General features: G+C 44.3%; 1 protein-coding gene across 1 annotated transcript in view; it reads left to right on the forward strand.

The window, feature by feature from the left end:
- The window catches only part of ccdc175 (coiled-coil domain containing 175), a 253,696-nt gene that overhangs the window by 43,770 nt on the left and 187,294 nt on the right, over positions 1–22,632 (forward strand). Inside the window, exons 4-6 of the mRNA XM_070879130.1 lie at positions 7,410–7,545; positions 13,105–13,333; positions 14,476–14,598. Of these exons, the coding sequence (XP_070735231.1) occupies positions 7,410–7,545; positions 13,105–13,333; positions 14,476–14,598 (488 nt within the window). The remainder of the gene's footprint in view (positions 1–7,409; positions 7,546–13,104; positions 13,334–14,475; positions 14,599–22,632) is intronic.

A 22,632-nucleotide genomic window follows, 5' to 3' on the forward strand; every position in this document is an offset into this window, starting at 1 on the left:
CTCAGTGCTCTCCCGGATGCACTTCCTTCACTTAGGGCGATCTTTGGCCAGGGACTCCAGGTGTCAGTGGGGATGTTGCACTTTATCAGGGAGGCCTTGAGGGTGTCCTTGTAACGTTTCTGCTGCCCACCTTTGGCAGGCATGCGAACAATGTGGCCTGCCCAGTGGAGCTGATCAAGTGTGGTCATGCTTCAATGCTGGGGATGTTGGCCTGGTCGAGGACGCTAATGTTGGTGCGTCTGTCCTCCCAGGGGATTTGTTGGATCTTGTGGAGACATCGTTGATGGTATTTCTCCAGCGACTCCATCGAATAAAAGGGACAGTGGCAGCATGGATACGAAATTGGCTAAGTGACAGGAAGCAGAGAGTTGTGAACAGTTGTTTTTCGTACTTGAGGAAAGTATACATTGGTGTTTTCCAGAGGTCGGTACTAGGACCTCTGTTTTTCTTGATATACAGTAACACCTAAAACTTGAATGTACAGGGCACAATTTCAACTTGAACATATAGTGAACAGTGAGGAGGATGGTGATAGACTTCAAGAGGACATAGACAGGTGAAATGGGTGGACACATGGCAGATTAAATTTAATGCAGAAAAGTGCGAAGTGATACATTTTGGGGAGGAAATAGAAACTAAAGGGGGTGCATCAAAAGAGAGATCTTGGGGGTATATGTGCACAAATTGTTGAAGGTGGCAGGGAAGGTTGGAAAAGCGGTTTAAAAAGAATGTGGAATCCTGCGCTTCATAAATAGAGGCATAGAGTACAAAAGCAAGGAAGTTATGATGAACCTTTATAAACACTATTTCGGCCTGAATCATAGAATCATAGAAATTTACAGCCCGGAAGGATGCTATTTCAGTATATCGTGTCCACGCCAGTCGACAAAGAGCTATCCAGCCTAATCCCACTTTCCAGCACTTAGTCTATAGCCTTGTGGGTTACGGCACTTCAAGTGCACATCCAAGTACTTTTTAAATGTGGTGAGTGTTCCAGACCACTGCCACCCTCTGGATGAAAAAAATTCCCCTTAAAATCCCCTCTAAACCTTCTACCAATTACTTTAAATCTATGCCCCTGGTTGTTGACCACTCTGCTAAGGGAAATAGGTCCTTCCTATCCATTCTATCCAGGCCCTTCATAATTTTATACGCCTCAATAAGGTCTCCCCTCAGCCTCCTCTGTTCCAAAGAAAACAAACTCAGCCTATCCAATCTTTCCTCATAACTAAAATTTTCCAGTCCAGCCAACACCCTTGTAAATCTCCTATGTACTCTTTCTCCTGCAATCACATCTTTCCTGTAATGTGGTGACCAGAACTGCACGAAGTACTCTAGCTGTGGCCTAACTAGTGTTTTATACAATTCAAGCATAACCTCCCTGCTCTTGTATTCTATGCCTTGGCTAATAAAGGCAAGTATTCTGTATGTCTTCTAATATGTCCTTACTATACAGTATAAATGCACATGAGGCCCATGCTTGAGAGAAGGTCACTCTGTGACCAGTCCTTTATTAGCTAGCACTCAAGTGATGAAGGTGGGTGGAGCTTCCCCTTTTATACCTGAACATCCAGATTAGGAGTGTCTCCCACAAGTTCACCACCTAGTGGTCTTTCTTCTCTCAGTGTACAATTTAGGTTAGTTTATACATGGGTTACATTGATGGTAGAATACATGACACCTTCTTAACCACCTTATCTACCTAGCCTGCTACCCTCAGGGATCTGTGGACATGCACTCCAAGGTCCCTTTGTTCCTCTACACTCCTCAGTGTACTACCATTTAATGTGTATTCCCTTGCCTTATTAACCCTCCCCAGATGCATTACCTCACACTTCACTGGATTGAATTCCATTTGCCAATGTTCTGCCCACTTGGCCAGTTCATTTATAACTTCCTGCAGTCTACAGCTTTCTTCTTCATTATCAACCACCCATCCAATTTTTGTATCATCTGTAAACTTCTTAATCCTACCCCCTACATTCAAGTCTAAATCATTGATATATTCCACAAAAAGCAAGGGACCCAGCACTGAGCCTTGTGGAACCCCACTCAAAACATCCTTCCAGTCACAAAAACATCATTACACTTTGCTTTCTGCTTCTGAGCCAATTTTGGATGCAACTTGCCACTTTGCCTTGGATCCCATAGAAACATAGAAAATAGGTGCAGGAGCCCTTCTAGCCTGCACCGCCATTCAATGAGTTCATGGCTGAACATGCAACTTCAGTACCTCATTCCTGCTTTCTCACCATACCCCTTGATCCCCTTAGTAGTAAGGACGACATCTAACTCCTTTTTGAATATATTTAGTGAATTGGCCTCAACAACTTTCTGTGGTAGAGAATTCCACAGGTTCACCACTCGCTGGGTGAAGAAGTTCCTCCTCATCTCGGTCCTAAATGGCTTACCCCTTATCCTTAGACTGTGACCCCTGGTTCTGGACTTCCCCAACATTGGGAACATTCTTCCTGCATCTAACCTGTCTAAACCCATCAGAATTTTAAACGTTTCTATGAGGTCCCCTCTCATTCTTCTGAACTCCAGTGAATACAAGCCCAGTTGATCCAGTCTTTCTTGATAGGTCAGTCCCGCCATCCCGGGAATCAGTCTGGTGAACCTTCGCTGCACTCCCTCAATAGCAAGAATGTCCTTCTTCAGGTTAGGAGACCAAAACTGTACACAATACTCCAGGTGTGGCCTCACCAATGCCCTGTACAACTGTAGCAACATCTCCCTGCCCCTGTACTCAAATCCCCTCGCTATGAAGGCCAACATGTCATTTGCTTTCTTAACCGCCTGCTGTACCTGCATGCCAACCTTCAATGACTGATGTACCATGACACCCAGGTCTCGTTGCACCTCCCCTTTTCCTAATCTGTCACCATTCAGATAATAGTCTGTCTCTGTTTTTACCACCAAAGTGGATAACCTCACATTTATCCACATTATACTTCATCTGCCATGCACTTGCCCACTCACCTAACCTATCCAAGTCGCTCTGCAGCCTCATAGCATCCTCCTCGCAGCTCACACTGCCACCTAACTTAGTGTCATCCGCAAATTTGGAGATACTACATTTAATCCCCTCGTCTAAATCATTAATGTACAGTGTAAACAGCTGGGGCCCCAGCACAGAACCTTGCGGTACCCCACTAGTCACTGCCTGCCATTCTGAAAAGTACCCATTTACTCCTACTCTTTGCTTCCTGTCTGACAACCAGTTCTCAATCCATGTCAGCACACTACCCCCAATCCCATGTGCTTTAACTTTGCACATTAATCTCTTGTGTGGGACCTTGTCGAAAGCCTTCTGAAAGTCCAAATACACCACATCAACTGGTTCTCCCTTGTCCACTCTACTGGAAACATCCTCAAAAAATTCCAGAAGATTTGTCAAGCATGATTCCCGTTCACAAATCCATGCTGACTTGGACCTATCATGTCACCTCTTTCCAAATGCGCTCCTATGACATCCTTAATAATTGATTCCATCATCTTACCCACTACCGATGTCAGGCTGACTGGTCTATAATTCCCTGTTTTCTCTCTCCCTCCTTTTTTAAAAAGTGGGGTTACATTGGCTACTCTCCACTCGATAGGAACTGATCCAGAGTCAATGGAATGTTGGAAAATGACTGTCAATGCATCCGCTATTTCCAAGGCCACCTCCTTAAGTACTCTGGGATGCAGTCCATCAGGCCCTGGGGATTTATCGGCCTTCAATCCCATTAATTTCCCCAACACAAGGATTTCCCTCAGTTCCTCCTCCTTACCAGACCCTCTGACCCCTCTTATATCCAGAAGGTTGTTAATGACTTCCTTAGTGAATACCGAACCAAAGTACTTATTTAATTGGTCCGCCATTTCTTTGTTCCCCGTTATGACTTCCCCTGATTCTGACTGCAGGGGACCTACGTTTGTTTTTACTAACCTTTATCTCTTTACATATCTATGGAAACTTTTGCAATCCGTCTTAATGTTCCCTGCAAGCTTCTTCTCGTACTCCATTTTCCCTGCCCTAATCAAACCCTTTGTCCTCCTCTTCTGAGTTCTAAATTTCTCCCAATCTCCGGGTTCACTGCTATTTCTGGCCAATTTGTATGCCACTTCCTTGGCTTTAATACTATCCCTGATTTCCCTTGATAGCCACGGTTGAGCCACCTTCCCTTTTTTATTTTTACGACAGACAGGAATGTACAATTGTTATAGTTCATCCATGCGGTCTCTAAATGTCTGCCATTGCCCATCCACAGTCAACCCCTTAAGTATCATTCGCCAATCAATCCTAGCCAATTCACGCCTCATACCTTCAAAGTTACCCTTCTTTAAGTTCTGGACCTTGGTCTCTGAATTAACTGTTTCATTCTCCATCCTAATGCAGAATTCCACCATATTATGGTCATTCTTCCCCAAGGGGCCTCGCACAATGGGATTGCTAATTAATCCTCTCTCGTTACACAACACCCAGTCTAAGATGGCCTCCCCCCTAGTTGGTTCCTCGACATATTGGTCTAAAAAACCATCCCTTATGCACTCCAGGAAATCCTCCTCCACCGTATTGCTTCCAGTTTGGTTAGCCCAATCTATGTGCATATTAAAGTCACCCATTATAACTGCTGCACCTTTATTGCATGCACCCCTAATTTCCTGTTTGATGCCCTCCCCAACATCACTACTACTGTTTGGAGGTCTGTACACAACTCCCAATAACGTTTTTTGCCCTTTGGTGTTCTGCAGCTCTACCCATATAGATTCCACATCATCCAAGCTAATGTCCATTCTAACTATTGCATTAATCTCCTCTTTAACCAGCAATGCTACCCCACCTCCTTTTCCTTTTATTCTATCCTTCCTGAATGTTGAATAACCTTGGATGTTGAGTTTCCAGCCCTGATCATCCTGGAGCCACGTCTCCGTAATCCCAATCACATCATATTTGTTAACATCTATTTGCACAGTTAATTCATCCACCTTATTACGGATACTCCTTGCATTAAGACACAAAGTCTTCAGGCTTGTTTTTTTAACACCCTTTGTCCTTTTAGAATTTTGCTGTACAGTGGCCCTTTTTGTTTTTTGTCTTGGGTTTCTCTGCCCTCCACTTTTCCTCATCTCCTTTCTGTCTTTTGTTTTTCTCTCCTTTTTGTTTCCCTCTGTCTCCCTGCATTGGTTCCCATCCCCCTGCCATATTAGTTGAACTCCTCCCCAACAGCACTCATAAACACTCCCCCTAGGACATTGGTTCCGGTCCTGCCCAAGTGCAGACCGTCCGGTTTGTACTGGTCCCACCTCCCCCAGAACTGGTTCCAATGCCCCAGGAATTTGAATCCCTCCCTGCTGCACCACTGTTCAAGCCACGTATTCATCTGTGCTATCCTGCGATTCTTACTCTGACTAACACGTGGCACTGGTAGCAATCCTGAGATTACTACTTTTGAGGTCCTACTTTTTAATTTAGCTCCTAGCTCCTTAAATTCGTTTCGTAGGACCTCATCCCTTTTTTTACCTATGTCGTTGGTACCAATGTGCACCACGACAACTGGCTGTTCTTCCCTTTTTAGAATGTCCTGCACCCGCTCCGAGACATCCTTGACCCTTGCACCAGGGAGGCAACATACCATCCTGGAATCTCGGTTGCGGCCACAGAAATGCCTATCTATTCCCCTTACAATTGAATCCCCTATCACTATCGCTCTCCCACTCTTTTTCCTGCCGTCCTGTGCAGCAGAGTCCGCCACGGTGCCATGAACTTGGCTGCTGCTGCTCTCCCCTGATGAGTCATCCTCCTCAACAGTACCCAAAGCGGTGTATCTGTTTTGCAGGGGGATGACCGCAGGGGATCCCTGCACTACCTTCCTTGCACTGCTCTTCCTGTTGGTCTTCCATTCCCTATCTGGCTGTGTACCCTTTACCTGCAGTAAGACCAACTCACTAAATGTGCTATTCACATCATTCTCAGCATCGTGCATACTCCAGCGTGAATCCACCAGCAGCTCCAGTTCCGCAATGCGGACCGTCAGGAGCTGGAGGCAGATACACTTCCCGCACAGGTAGTAGTCAAGGACACTGGAAGTGTCCCTGAGTTTCCACATGGTACAGCAGGAGCATAACGCGTGTCCGAGCTCTCCTGCCATGACTTAACCCCTAGAAACGCCTATCTATTCCCCTTACAATTGAATCCCCTATCACTATCGCTCTATGGGCTTTTACTTTAGTGACCAGTCTGCCATATGGGACCTTATCAAAAGCCTTGCTAAAATCCATATACACTACATCATATGCACTAACCTTATCGATTCTCTTTGTTACCACTTCAAAAAAAATTCAATCAAGCTAGTCAGACACGACGTTCCCTGAACAAATCCATGCTGACTGTCCTTCATTAATCCTAGTCTTTCTAAATGAAGATTTATTCTGTCCTTCAGAATTTTTCCCAATAATTTTCCCACCACCGAGGTTAGGCTGACTGGCCTGTAATTACTCGGTCTATCCCTTTCTCCCTTTTTAAAAAAGATACAATGTTAGCAGTCCTCCAATTCTCCAGCACCACACCTGTAGCTAGAGAGGATTTGAAAATGATGGTCAGAGCCTCTGCTATTTCCTCTTTTGCCTCTCTTAACAGCCTGGGATATCCACTTTCAAAGCTGCTAAACCCCTTCATACTTTCTCCCTCGCTATGTTTATCTCATCTAATATTTCACACTCCTCCTCCCTGATTGCAATGTCTGCATGTCCCCTCTCTTTTGTGAAAACAGAAGCAAAGTATTCATTCTGAACCATACCCACGTCTTCCACCTCCACATACAGATTATCTTTATGGTCTCTAATAGGCCCTACTCATTCTGTAGTTATCCTCTTGCTCTTAATGTATTTATAAAATATTTTTGGGTTTTCCTTGATTTTACTTGCCAAGATTTTTTCATGCTCTCTTTGCTTTCCTTATTTCCTTTTTAATTTCACCCCTACACTTTCTGTGCTCCTCTAGGGTTTCTGTAGTATTGAACCCTCGGTATCTGTCATAAGCCTCCCTTTTTTTCTTTATCCTACCCTGCATGCCCCTTGACATCTAGGGGGCTCTAGATTTGTTAGTCCACCCTTTCTCTTTAAGGAAACATACTTGCTCTGAACCCTCACTATCTCCTCCTTGAATCCCTCCCACTGCTCTGACACTGATTTACTCAACTGGAGTTTAGTGTCCAATTCAGGGTTCAGCACTTTAGGAACGATGTGAAGGCCCTAGAGAGGGTACTGAAAAGTTTTACGAGATTGGCTCCAGGAATGAGGGGCTACCAGGAGGAGTGGAACTAGCTGAAGTGCTCTTGCAGAGACAGGAGCGACTCTATAAGTGCTACACCGGGATGCACTCTTTTTCTTAAACACTAAAACCATTTGCTTTTTTTTTAAAGCCGCTGTTGCTACTGTCCATGAGTCAAAAGCAACACAGTTGAAAGAACTACAGGCCAAAATTGAGACCATGACACAACAAGTTGAATCATTGGAAAAGGAGTACTACCGGTTGGAAAAAGAAAATGCCTCCCTGTGGTAAGCACAATATAGTGGTACATCGTTCAGCACCATGCATCGTATAGCAATGCACAACATATTCAACAACACTCTAGGTTTTGCAAGTAAAAGATATAGGGGGAAAAATTTGATTATGTCCTCTTTGGGGGGGGGCGGTAACATCCGGGAGGCGGGATATTTTTCGGCAGGCGCAGATGTCCCACCCCACTCCTTGAAGAGGAACTTGGAGGTGATGGTGTTCCTCTGCACCAATGCTGCTGAAGAAGCTTTGCTGAGTTGCTGCACTGCATTCTGTAGATAGTACATACTGCAGCCACGGTGCGCTGATGGTGGAGGGGGTGGTTATTTAAGCTGATTGATGGAGTGCCGATCAAGTGGACTGCTTTGTCCTAGATGGTGTTAAGCTTCATGAGTGATGTTGCAGCTGCACCAGATCATAGCATCACATTACTCCTTCATTCTGTTCTGGAGCAGAGCAGTAGGAATGCTGAGGCGCAGTTCTTAGAGTGACCTTGGTTCTATGGAAGGGGCATCTACTGTCCTCTTCCTGGATGACAGCATGCCTGCTTCTCTGCTACCTGTTCCACTAGTGCCCTTATCAGTGCCAAATAACCAGCTGAATCCCAGACTTCCCTGTCCCATGTTGAGATGCTGCAGTCTTCCCTCAAGGCCCAGGGCTGCTCGAGATTGCCCACCTTTGCTGTCTAAAGTGTCCTCATTGGAAGCTCAGCAGCTTTTCACCTCCCAAACTGTAGCCATTAGGAGTTTGCACAAGTATGATTCTTAATTGTTCCTGTTAATGGTTATGTACATAAGGAATAGAGTTGTTGGAGAAAATTATTTTTTCTCTGGATGTGGTGTTGGTGTTATTTGTAGTCAAAGGAGGGCAAGTTCCATAAAGCTGTATTGAAGGAAGGCAATCAGATGGTAGTAGCAAGGATGGTAATGATAAGTATGTGGTACTGTTGGTGTATTTTGAATGGGAAGCTTGGTTCAGGTGAAGCATTCTTGGATGAGTTGCTGTCAGAGCTCTGGCAGCTAGGGGCACTGGTGGTTGATGCTGCTCCTGCTCTTCTTCCTCCTCCTGCACTGCTTGCTGGTGGTAAGGGCTGGTCTCTCAGTTTAGATAGGTTATGCAGCACACGACCACAAATCTCCGAAACGGTCCAGCCAGCGGAAGCGTTGTTTTAGCATGCCGACTGTCTGCTCAGTTGTATTTCTGGATGGCAGTGTATGGTTTTCCTTGTAGATTGCCTCTTCATCTGTGCCTGGGTTCTTGACAGGAGTCATGAGCAATGTCAGAAGAGATGACCCCTTGCTGCCAAGTAGCCAGCCTGTGAGCTGTCAACCTGATTGGAATAAAGGCAGCACTGAGGACTGGTGTAGGTTGAATAAAGTCAGCTGCCAAGAAACCGGGCACAGACCTGCATGATGCGATGCCTCTGGTGCCAAACAAGCTGGACATTCAGGAAGTGGTATCCCTTTCTATTCAAATATATGCCAGGCTGCTGATGGGGAGCACACATGGTAATGTGGGTGCAGTTTTTTGTACCTTGGACCCTGAGAAAACCTGATATGTGGGCAAAGCCTAGTGCTTTCTTATCCTGCTTCGCTCTGCCCATTGGGAATGTGGCATATGTGTGCCTCCTGGCATAGAGAGACTCAGTGATCTCCTGGATACATACGTGCGCTGATATCGCTGCTGCAGCCTGGAAAGATCTTACTGAATTAATGCTGAGGGCCATGATGACCTTGACAACGCAGGCAGTGCTGTTTCTGCCCTGGTTTGGGGCTCGAATTGTGGCTGCAGCAGATGTCATAGCTACCCGACAGCATCCTTGGTGAAGTGAAGGTCCCCACATATTGCTCCTTGGTGAAGTTGAGGTATGAGAGGTGTTCCCAAAGATCCGATATGGATATGGCCTCCTGCGCAGTGCCCTTTTCTCAGCTGCTCCTGAACTCTACTGTTTTCTTTGCTGCTGCACCTCTTCCTCCAGCCCTAAAGGTAGACCTATCAGACCACCCATGACTACAATAAACGTGTTTCAAAAGCAATCCAGCACCAGCACAAAGTTGTTCCCAGAAATCATAATTCACTTGTGGAATACAGAAAATAGGCAAAGGCCCAGAAGTTAACCAGCAGCTTAAGAAGATAAACCAGCAACTAACCTCGATGGGGTGGATGAGATCTTTTAAATAGTATTCCTGCAGGGTCCTTGCTGACTGTTAGCGCCATGATTTGCTGAGCAAGTTTATCATGTAGCGACTCATATGCAGGGGCAGACAAATTTCACAAAAGGGTTCTTTAAAAAGAGTAAAACCCTTATTTTAATATTTATGGCACGCCTTTAGGATGCCCATTGAACAGCTCGATCCAATATGGCGAGCGCGCACTTCAGGCGCGGAATAAGCACATGCATGCCACCCGTAACATTAGCTTCTTAGATGCCTGTAAAACGGGCACAGTGCAATCGAATTTCTAGTCTGTGGTGCCCAAATAAGTGTGCAACATACATAGCAAATTTAATGGCCCGTACTTTGCGGTCAGCGATGAAACAAAGTTGTCCGCTGCTGGCCCCAAATTAAGCTTTGCACAAAGACCTCGCGATCTCTGGCAAGAGGTTCGGGTTTTCCAAGGCATAACTGAAATCAACGCAAGCTAAGGGGATTCACAGCGAAGAGCTGCTGTGACGTCAACATGCTGTGTCAACCAATCAAAACGCAGAATTCTCACAGAAAGCAAACTAGTAAATGGGTAGGCTCCTTTAAGTCTAACTTCAAAAAAATGCAAAACAAAGATTGGGGTTCTCACATGGGGAAAAGGTAAACCTGAAATAAGGATGAACAAACTTTTTTCTTAAATTTACAAATGTTTAAAGTTTCTTAAAAATCTTGAATTTTTATTAAAATGAATAAATTTGACACACCACAAAGTTAAAATTAGTTTTTCAGGGCCATAAGCTTTGTTTAGCAGTCAGTACGCTGTTAAAACCCCAGTTACACCTGATCCAAAAGGGTCTAACTTTTAGTTGGACATTTACAGTGTTTTTACCACAGAAGAGCCGAAGTTTTCCTCAGTTTCCATGATTTGAGAGATTACACTGATTGCCGGCTCTGTGGGATGGGACGGGAGTGGGGGGGGAAGGGTGGTCCACAGCGCAACCTGAGAAGAAGCAGTGAATGGCAGACCGCATCTTCAGAATTTCCGCATTAGGCTGCGCATGCACTAAATCCTGAAGTTGCGGTCAGTTTCAAAGGCAAAATGACGACGAGCGCTGCCAGTTTGCCGTCATTTTGTATCAGTCTTCACGGTAGAAGATACTTAAAACGTCCCAATAGTGGATAATCAAGGGACTATAGGGAGGGAGGAACTTAATACAATCACGACCACTAATGAAGTAGTACAGGTTGAGTGTCCAAAATCCGTAGTTCCAAAATTCAGAATGTTCCGGAATCCGGACACCAGGCCGATCTGTGGCGGGGTTGTCCGGAAACCGGAAAATTTTCCGAAATCCAGACTTCCCCGGCCCTCGGCGGCACGACCTCATCCCTGCCTGACCTTGCCCCGGCCTTCGGCGGCCCGACCTCTGGCCCGACTGCGCCGCGACTTCGCCCGCCGCGACTTCGTCCCGGCCCTCGGCAGCCTGACCGTGACTCTCCCCCTCCCCCTTACCTCGGCGGACTGAACTCACCCCCTTATCTCGGCTGCCCGACCCCACCTACCACGGCCCAGGCAAAGACGTTCCAAAATCCAGAAATATCCGGAACGGCCTCTGTCCCGAGGTTTCCGGATTTCGGATGCTCAACCTGTACCAGGTAAAATAATAGGACTAAAGGCGGACAAGTCCCCTGGACCTGATGGCTTACATCCTAAGCTCTTAAGAGAAGTGGCTGCAAAGATAGTGGATGCATTGGTTGTAATCTACCAAAATTCCCTGGATTCTGGAGCGGTGCCAGCAGATTGGAAAACCTCAAATGCAACGCCCCTATTTAAAAAAGGAGGCAGACAAAAAGCAGGAAACTATAGACTAGTTAGCCTAACATCTGTCGTTGGGAAAATGCTGGAGTCCATTATTAAAGAAGCAGTTGCGGGACATTTGGAAAAGCATAATTCAATCAAGCAGAGTCAGCATGATTTTATGAAAGAGAAATCATGTTTGACAAATTTGCCGGAGTTCTTTGAGGATGTAACGAGCAGGGTGGATAAGGGGGAACCAGTGGATGTGGTGTATTTGGATTTCCAGAAGGCATTTGATAAGGTGCCACAGAAGAGGTTATTGCACAAGATAACATTTCATGGGGTTGGGGGTAATATATTAGCATGGATAGGGGATTGGCTAACTAACACAAAACAGAGAGTCAGGATAAATGGGTCAGTTTCCGGTTGGCAAACAGTGACTAGTGGGGTGCCGCAGGGCTCGGTGCTGGGTCTTCAACTATTTACAATCTATATTAATGACTTGGATGAAAGGACCGAGTGTAATGCAGTCAAGTTTTCTGATGATACAAAGATGGGTAGGAAAGCAAATTGTGAGGAGGACACAAAAAATCTGCAAAGGGATATAGACAGGCTAAGTGAGTGGGCAAAAATTTGGCAGATTGAATATAATGTGGGAAAATGTGAGGTTATCCACTTTGGCAGAAATAATAGAAAAGCAAATTATAATTTAAATGGAGAAAAATTGCAAAGTGCTGCAGTAGAGAGGGATCTGGGGGTCCTTGTGCATGAAACACAAGAAGTTAGTATGCAGGTACAGCAAGTAATCAGGAAGGCAAATGGAATGTTGGCCTTTATTGCAAGGGGGATAGACTATAAAAGCAGAGAAGTCCTGCTGCAACTATTGGTGAGGCCACACCTGGAGTACTGCATACAGTTTTGATCTCCGTATTTAAGGAAGGACATAGTTGCATTGGAGGCAGTTCAGAGAAGGTTCACTAGGTTGATTCCAGAGATGAGGAGGTTGACTTAAGAAGATAGTTTGAATAGGTTTGGCCTATACTCATTGGCGTTCAGAAAAATAAGAGGTGATCTTATTGAAACTTATAAGATAATGGGGGGGCTCGACAAGGTGGATGCAGAGAGGATATTTCCACTCATAGGGGAAACTAAAACTGGGCAACATAGTCTTAAAATAAGGGACCGCCCATTTAAAATTGAGATGAGAAAAAATTTCTTCTGAGGGTTGTAAATCTGGGAATTCTCTGCCCCAGAGAGCTGTGGAGGCTGGGTTATTGAATATAGTTAAGGCGGAGATAGACAGATCTTTGAGTGATAAGGGAGTAAAGGGTTATAGGGAGTGGGCAGGGAAATGGAGCTGAATCCATGATCAGATCAGCAAATTATTGAATGGTGGAGCAGGCTCGAGGGGCCAAATGGCCTACTCCTGCTCCTATTTCTTATGTTCTTATGTTATCAGGACCGCATATTCTGGGCAATTACGTTGTATCGATATATGTTGAATTTAGAATGATAAAGGGTACAATGTGTGGCGATGAACAGATGAGTGAAACTACACACCATTGACTACATTAGGATGAACCAATCGGTATATTTTTTTGTATCATTCCTTTTCTCAGCCCTATACAACAAAAGGCAGGAGCACGATATGATGATATTATATCTCTGTTGAATAATTTGATGGAAGAGCGAACCAGTCACCAAATTACAATGAATGAAACATATGATAACATAAGAAATGCTCAACAGCAAACTCTTCGTACAAGCAGAGATAATGCAGATTTGAAAGAGGATATGGAGCGGGAAAAAAAAGAGTTTGAAATAGAAAAAAAATCCTTGATGGAAAAGGTAATTTCCTGTTGCGTTCTAAAGGAAAAAATTAAATTCTGTTTTACGCTTTGAAATTAATTTATATATTAACAAAAATACATTTAGGTACAATGTTAAATTCAGAAATCACTTTAACATTGCTTTTTATGCAAGAAAGAGTTTAGCTATGCAATTATTAAGAGTCAACGGCCTGGAATTTCCTGTGCATTTGTGCCCAGAGACGCACGCGATCTAGGCGCAAATCAAATACGCAACTTGAAAGATTGGGTGTAAGTGAGTTTATATGAGCAACTACAATACAACCAAATCTCCTCAATCTTACACGATCGTCTATTTCTCCCTCTGCCCGAACACATCTGCGCCTATAATAAAGGCCCACCTCTAGGTTACAGAACCCTGCACATAAGTTTTCTAAGGTTGCACTTGTTCCGAGGCCCTCTTCAAATTATGAGCAAATTTTCAGGCGCAACAGGAAACAAAGGCATTTTTGTGGTGTGTTAGCAAGTCTAAGTGTTTTTTGTCTTTGGGTTTTTATGGTGTAACAATAAGTCACATTGAAAATTAAAAAGCTTTCTCATTGCAGGTTCTTAAACACACTGTGCCTGATGTGCAAGAATGATGGTTAAATTAGTTGAAACTTTAATTTTAAAGAAGAAATATATGGTCTGAGTTCATAGAATCATAGAAGTTTACAGCACGGAAGGAGGCCATTTTGGCCCATCATTTCCATGCCGGCCAATAAGAGACTATCCAGCCTAATCCCACTTTCTAGCTCTAGGTCCGTACCCGTGCAGGTTACGGCATTCCAAATGCACATCCAAGTACTTTTTAAATGGGGTGAGGGTTTCTGCCTCTGCCACTCTTTCAGGCAGTGAATTCCAGACTCCCACAACCCTCTGCATAACTTGACCGGCAGAATAGGTGCAGGAAGCGTCGCATTTTTGGGTCTAACTGCCAGGCTGCATCCACAGAGGAAATTCCAGGCTACTTGTTTAGTGCATAAAATTCTATAGGAACACAATGAAATTTGTGTTTCATTGAACTTGTTTCTATGTCACCTTAATTTTCAACTGTATGCTTACATACAGTTAATATTTTGACATGTTTGTAATCTCCATATAAATAAAAGTAACATTTGAAAAAAAAATATTTTATTTTAGTTTACAGAAATACACCTACAAGTTCAGCATCAGAACACAATAAATAATGACCAGAGAAACAAACTTGATAAGTTAAATGTGGAATTGTACACGTTGAATCATAAAGTGTCGACCCAAATCGAGGTAAGAGTTACAGTAAGACTTAAGACATCATTAATACAACATACTACAGATGCTGGAAATCTGAAATAAAAACCTGAAATGCTGGAAATATTCAGCTGGTCAGACAGCATCTGTGGAGAGAGAAACAGATTTAATGTCCCCAAGTACATTAATGTTTCATATCTCAATTTTAAATCTGTTCCAAACAGATTCAGATTTGCCATACAAGGTGTGAAAAGCCCTCTGTCTCAGAAGGTTTTAGAAACCTCTTCTCAGTGAGAGAATTTAGAGCTTGCCTTAATCAGTTTAGAAAAAACACGATGCACCATACTAATCTGAGATAAAGTAAATCAACTCACCCACCAGCTCTTGCTGCACCCTCTACTTCTCCCGCGTATTTTAAAGGTTCTGCCCTCCGGCCTGTCATTATTGGCCGAAACACGAGGTCAGGTGACTCAATCCCCCAGAGTGCAGTGCGGCCCAAGCTGTTGATGGGGCATTTTCTTCGCTGTGCTGCAGTGTGGGAAGGTGGGGCCATCATCGTCGCCTCCATTCAACTGGCTTCTAGAATCTGTTCCTGAGCTCAAACCAGGCAGGTACGGGCTGTGACTATCTTCTCTCCCCCCACCCAGGGTTTCTGTACATTAAAAAAACAAAGACTTTGTACGGGGACGAGTTTTCTGAACCAGGGACTCTTCCAGGGACATGAACACAGTACCTAATTCGGGGACTGTTCCCGGAAAACGGGGAAATATGGTCAGCTTAATTTAAGCAGAAGCTAGATGAGTTCATGAAGGAGAGAGGAATAGAAGAATATGCTGATAGGGTTAGATGATGTAGGGTGAGAGGAAGCTCGGGTACAGTATAAACACTAGAACAGATCAGTTAGGTTGAATGGCTTGTTTCTGTGCTGTAAATTCCATTTAATTAATACTTCACTAGACTGTGACTTGGGCTGTAAACTGCCCTCAAAAATGTATTAACCATTAAATGGATAAGCAAATGACACTGTAGATTTACAGTAGTTATAGGCTTAACTATCCATCTTCAGAGAATAGAATAAAATAACAAGATCTGTCTGCTGTGCTAACCTGTAATGTAAACTTGACTGGACACAAAGGGGTAGAAACTGCCCCCCGCCCGAAACGGGGTGCTCCCACCCCGTTTCGATGGTTTTTACCTCAACTGCAGTTTAGGTCGACACTTGTGCGACATTCGGCTCTTTGTTGTTTTTTTCCATGCATTCGGAACTCGATCATAATGGGGGTGGTGACAACACCTGAGGGACTGAAATGTGGCGGTGACAGCAACGAAGGGGCGGAAGTTGGGTGTGGAGCGGAGTGACTGCCACGATTACATCACCATGGCTCTTCCCTTCACTTAAAGGGGAGAGCCGCCACGATTTTTAAACTTCAGGCCACTGGTTCACCAGGGAAGGTTTTGGCCGGTCCAGCCACCTGGCACCCAAGAGACCTTGTTGGTGGCACGGCCGAACCTGGGGGCATATTTGTCAGGTCGACATGGCAGTCGGCCGACAAAAAAAAACATGGTGGCAGCAGCAGTGCATCCTCCCCTTTAAGGGAAGCCGCACCGCCATTGCAGAAGGCCACAGCCTCACTGGACCACCGGGAAAAAGCTTGTTTTGGCACCGCCGGGCAAGCCGAAGATTTTCAGAGGGGAATGTTACCGTCGGGGGGTTAGATCGGTGGTGCGCATGGTGATGATGTGCTTAAGGTGCATCCGCAGCAGTGGAGCGGTGGGGGGGGATCGGGGCACCGCCGTAAAAGCTCAGGAGGGCAATTGGGTTAGCAGCGGCCATTACACGAAAAGTCGCCGGCCATTTCACTCCGCAGCGTAGCGATCGATTTGCGGTGGTAACAGGCCATAAGGAGAGGGACAATTTTGGTCCTAAAGTACCTAAACATTAACATTTCTTGTTAGTTAGTTGCTGACCATCCATTGAGTCTCTCTGGCCTATTTATCTCTCTGATGGCTTCAGATGGACTATCCAATATCAATAGGACAGTTTGAGAAATAATTGTACCAGCAACATTTTAAAAGTATGTCCCTTGAGCTATCAGTCAAATAAACGTACAAATAAAATGCACAAGAGACGAATATTTGAATTGAATAGCCCGGCCTCTCCTTTGGACACCTGGCGTGACATACCTCTGGTGATAAAATCCAAAATCCAGTTTATCCTTTATAGAGCTTTGTGCTCCACAATTCCTCTTTTGAGGATCTCGGTATCTGTACATAAGAACATAAGAAATAGAAGCAGGAGTAGGCCATTTGACCCCTCGAGCCTGCTCCGCCAATCAATAAGATCATGGCTGATCTGATCCTGACCTCAACTCCACTTCCCCGCCTGCTCCCCATAACCCTTCAAAATTCAAAAATCTGTCTATTTACATCTTAAATATATTCAAAAATCCAGCCTCCAGTGCTCCCTGGGGCAGAGAATTCCAAAGATTCATGACCCTCTGAAAAGAAATTCCTCCTCATTTCTGACTTAAATGGGTGACCCCTTATTCTGAAACTATGCCCCCTATTTTTAGGTTCCCTTCATGAGGGGAAACATCCTCTCTGCATCTACCTTGTCAAGACCTCTCAGAACCTTATATGTTTCAATAAGATCATCTCTCATTCTTCTTAACTCCAGTGAGTATAGGCCCAACCTACTCAACTTTTCTTCATATGACCACCCCTTCATCTCAGGAATCAACCTCGTGGACCTTCTCTGACCTGCCTCCAATACAAGTAAGTATATGCTTCCTCAAATAAGGAGACCAAAACTGTACGCAGTACTCCAGGTGAGGTCTCACCAATGCCCTGTACAGTTGTAGCAGGACTTCTCTGCTTTTATACTCCATCTCCCTTGCAATAAAGGCCAACATTCCATTTGCCTTCCTGATTACTTGCTGTACCTGCATACTAACGTTTTGTGTTTTATGTACAAGAACCCCCAGATCCCTCTGTACTGCAGCATTTTGTAATCTCTCCCCATTTAAATAGTAATTTGCTTTTTTATTTTTCCTACCAAAGTGGATAACCTCACATTTTCCCACATTATACTCCACCTGCCAAATTCTTGCCCACTCACTGAGCGTATCTGTGTTCCTTTGTAGATTCTTTGTGTCCTCCTCACAACTTGCTTTCCCACCTATCTTTGTACCATCAGCAAATATGGCTACGTTACACTCGGTCCCTTCATCCAATTCATTAATATAAATTGTAAATAGTTGAGGCCCCAGCACTGATCCCTTTGGCACCCCACTAGTTACAGTTTGCCAACCTGAAAATGACCCATTTATCACGACTCTCTGTTTTCTGTTAGTTAGCTAATCTTCTGTCTTTTATCTTGTGCAGTAATCTCTTATGTGACACCTTATCGAATGCTCTCTGGAAATCCAAATACATGACATCTACTGGTTCCCCTTTATCCACCATGCTCGATACATCCTCAAAGAACACCAGCAAATTTGTCAAACATGATTTCCCTGTCATAAAACCATGCTGACTCTGCTTGACTGCATCATTTTTTTCAATGTCCTGCTACTACTTCCTCAGTAATGGACTTCAGCATTTTCCCAATGACAGATGTTAGACTAACTAGTCTATAGTTTCCTGCTTTCTGTCTCCCTCCTTTCTTAAATTAGGCGCGTTACATTTGTGGTTTTCCAGTCTGCTGAGACCTCGCCAGAATCCAGGGAATTTTGCTAGAATACAACCAATGCATCTACTATCTCTGCAGCCACTTCTTTTAAGACCCTAGGATGCAGGCAATCAGGCCCAGGGGACTTGTCCGCCTTTAGTCCCATTAGTTTGCCTAGTACTTTATTACTTTAGCTCGAGTGATAGTGATTGTTTTAAATCCCCCCCCCCCCACAATAGCTACTTGATTATCAACTATTGGGATGTTTTTAGTGTTTTCTACTGTGAAGACCGATACAAAATATTTGTTCAAAGTCTCTGTCATTTCCTTGATACTCATTATTAATTCCCCAGTCTCATCCTCTAAGGGACCAACATTTACTTTAGCTACTTGCTTCCTTTTTATATACCTGGAGAAGCTCTTACTGTCTTTTAATATTTCTTGCTAGTTTACTCTCATATGCTATCTTCTCTGTCTTTATCGTTTTTTTCGTCGTCCTTTGCTGGTTTCTAAAAATTTCCCAATCATCTGGTCTTCCACTGTTCTTCGCAACATTGTATACCTTTGTTTTCAATTTGATACCATCCTTTACTTCCTTAGTTAGTCTGGGGTGGTTCATCTTCTCTTAGAGACTTTGGGCCCGGACTTGGTGGACTTACTGCCCGCTGCCGCCGAGTTATTTGGGCAGTCTCCCCTTGGTGCCAGTTTCCTCTAAGCCTCCCGCCGGCAGGAGGGGAGGACCGCTGGGAACCGCCCACTGGTACGTGCGTACCCTCCCACCCGCCAAGCTGCCAGATTCCTCTGGGCGGGAGTCGCCGGCAGCAGGGGGAAGGACCGCTGTGTGGAGGCAGGTCTAACCCCAACGGTAAGTATGAAGACCTGTAAACTTTTTCTTGAACAACAATTCAGGTGGATAGGATCCCCTGAAGGTTTTCCAGTGATTTGGGTTTTTTTTGTGTAAATTTTTATTTTTATGTGTTCCTTCCACCCTGGGCCTGACTCAATCCTTGGCGGCACTTTGGCAAGGATTGCACTTGCCGCAGAGATTGGAAAGTCTCGCCCGCTGCCGCCCACATTCAGGGCATAAGTCGTTTTTTTGCCGTCGGGCGGTCTTTACAGATCTTTTTGAGGAATCACCCTGCCAAAGTACTGCCAGGTCTCTTAGCGGGCCTTAGCTTTGACCAAGTTCGGGCCCTTTGTTTCTCACTGGAATATATCTTTGTTGAGAGTTATGAAATATCTCCTTAAATATTTGCCACTACTTTTCTACAGTCTTACCCTTTAATATATTTTCCCAGTCCACTTTAACCAACTCTGCCTTCATACCTTTGTAATTACCTTTATTTAAGTTCAGGACACTAGTTTGAGACCTAGCTTTCTCGCCCTCAAATGGAATTTGAAATTCCACCATGCTATTATCACTCTTCCCAAGAGGTTCCCTCACTATGAGATAATTAATTAACCCAGAATCGTTACACATTACCAGATCTCTTGTTCCTGTACTCCATTGAAAATATTATCATTCAGGGTATATTTCCATTCTGTGTTCTTTTTCCCAAAACTATACTGCTTTACATTTATCTTCATTAACAATGTTTGCCACGTAAATATACGACTAAAATTGCTTCAATCATTACAAGACTGGCAGAATAAGATTTACAGATGTTGGATTACACAATTCAGGAATATATGCCATCTTGTTTTCTTTATATCCCAATTCCGCAAGCTATATTTTATGATATTCTCGCATGGCCACTTTTTCTTCTTCCATTATGGCCTGATGCCTATGCAGTTGGGGCAAATTTTAAAATATATGTTAAAATTTAACAATGTGTTTTCAAAATAACAACTCTTTCTCCATATTGTTTGATTAATGCGTGAAGATTAAATGCCAACATGGACTGGTTGGGCCAAATGGCCTGTTTCTGTGTTGCAACCTCTAATCATGTATAATATCGTCTTTATACAAAATATTGAAAGAACATAAGAATGTAAGAAATAGGAGCAGGAGAAGGCCATTTGGCCCCTCGAGCCTGCTCCGCCATTTAATAAGATCATGGCTGATCTGATCATGGACTCGGCTCCACTATCCTGCCCACTCCCCATAACCCTTTATTCTCTTATCGCTCAAAAATCTGTCTGTCTCTGCCTTAAATATATTTAATGACCCAGCCTCCACAGCTCTACCATTCAAGTATCTCTAAAAAAAAAGTACCAGGTTAATTTTTAATCCTTTTATATCCTAGCTATTGATTGGGCTTCTTATGCAATGGTTGTACAACTCTCCCTGAGAAAGACAGGTCGAACAATTAACCCAATTATGTAAAATACAGTCCAGGATTTTATTCTGTGGATTCGCACTACATTTTCAATCTCCTTTCCAATGGGGTATCACCACACAGATCAAAGCAATTACAAGAAAAGATTACTCCAATATTTATTTATAATTTTTAAAACACAAGAGAAGCATTAATGTTAGGCTAATACTAAAGAGTACAAATATTGAATGCAAATGAAGTACACAGAATCTTATGTATATTTACTTATTTGATTTTTTATCTTGATTAACCCTTTCTCATTGCACAATACTCAATCTAGGATAGCCTGTTCCCTAGTAGGCTACTCAACGTACTGGTTGAAAAAACCATCTCATACACACTCCAGGAATTCATCCTCCACAGTATTATTACTAATTTGGTTTGGCCAGTATATGTAGATTAAAGTCACCTACAATTACTGTAGTACCCTTGTTACATGCATCACTAATTTCCTGTTTGATGCCATCCCCTACACTACCACTGCTGTTTGGAGGTCTATAAACAACTCCCACCAATGTTTTCTGCCCCTTGGTGCTCCTTAGCTCCACCCAGACTGATTTTACATCTTGATTTTCTGAGCCAATATCCTTTCTCACTATTGCTCTGATTTGATCCTTTACTAACAACGCCACACCACCCCCTTTTCCTTTTTGCCTGTCCTTCCTAAATATCAAATATCTTTGGATATTCAGTTCCCAACCCTGGTCACCCTGCAACCATGTCTCCATAATTGCAACTATATCGTATCCGTTTACATCTATTTGCGTTGTTAATTCGTCTACTTTATTACGAATGCTACATGCATTCAGATATAGTGCTTTTAGATTTGTCTCTTTAACATTATTAGACATCTTAACATTTTTTTTTGTACTATAGCCCTATTTGTCATATCACTATTTTTACTTACCTAGACTCTATTTGCTAGTGCACTCTTTTGTTTGTATGCTCTGTCCCTTCCTGACAAAATTTGGTTATCCTTACCACAATCACTTTCCTGCATTGCGTCCTTTTCGTTTCTCTTTAGCATTCTTGATTTCTTTCCACTGGGACCCTCCCCCTCCCTCCCCCCTCTCCCCCTCCCTCCCCCCTCTCCCCCTTTCTCCCCCTCTTCCCCTCCCTCCCCCCTCTCCCCCTCCCCCCTTCCCCTCCCCCTTCACCCTCCTCCACCCTCGCATCCTCTCCCCCTCCCCCCTCCCCCTTCCCCTCCCCCCTTCCCCTCCTCGCTCCCCTTCCCCCATCCCCTTCTCCCTCTCCTTCCCTCATCCCCTCCTCCACCCTCCCACCCTTTGATGCCCTTTGTCCTTTGCAGCATCAGATCATTGAGGACCAAGGTGAGACAGTATAAGCGGCACCCATGCTGATGTTATAGCTGGCAGGTCACGAAGAGATCAAAGCAGCAATCTGTCAAAGTCGTGATAGTTATGAGCAAAGTAGTGAGAGTGGCTTCCCAGGTTGCAGAAAAGACTTGCAAACTCTAGACACCTAAATCTGTGCTCAAAATGGAGTCAGTAAGAGCCTTTCCCTTTCCAAGTACTGAGGTGTCATGTGGGAGTATTTATTTGGATTTCCACGCTGAGCTTCCACCTCAGGTTGACAGACGTGGTTCCCGAGCTGCGTGACTCCCATGGTCATCCAGTGAAAATCAAAAGGTCTGGTTAAAATCTCTGTTACAGGTCTCACAACAAGGATTTAATTTGCTTAATTAGGTCGCCTTCCTCTGCCATTCGGGTCTGTGGCGTGCTGGCGTGAATTAAAGGCGCGATGAGGCCAGGATTATGGCACGTTCCCGAAGCGCTTCCATTTTCTGCAACTTTTACTGCCATCCCGCCTCCAAATCCACTTACACGGCAGCGGGAAAATTCCTTCCCTCATGAGGCTGGAAGCCTCTTTAACTTCCATTTTACAGTTACAGCAAGGTAGGGACTGCTGCATCCAGGAGGTAAGTGTCTTTAGACTTACCGTCTCGATCCAGGACCCCCACCCCCCCCCCGGTCACTCGACAGCCCCGATCTCTTGCTCCCCTCCCCCTCTATCCCAGGTCCCTTGACAGTCCTGGTCTCTTGCTTCCCCTCCCCCCTCCGC

The sequence above is a fragment of the Pristiophorus japonicus genome, chromosome 4 (genome assembly GCF_044704955.1).
Source record: "Pristiophorus japonicus isolate sPriJap1 chromosome 4, sPriJap1.hap1, whole genome shotgun sequence".
Taxonomy (NCBI): domain Eukaryota; kingdom Metazoa; phylum Chordata; class Chondrichthyes; family Pristiophoridae; genus Pristiophorus; species Pristiophorus japonicus.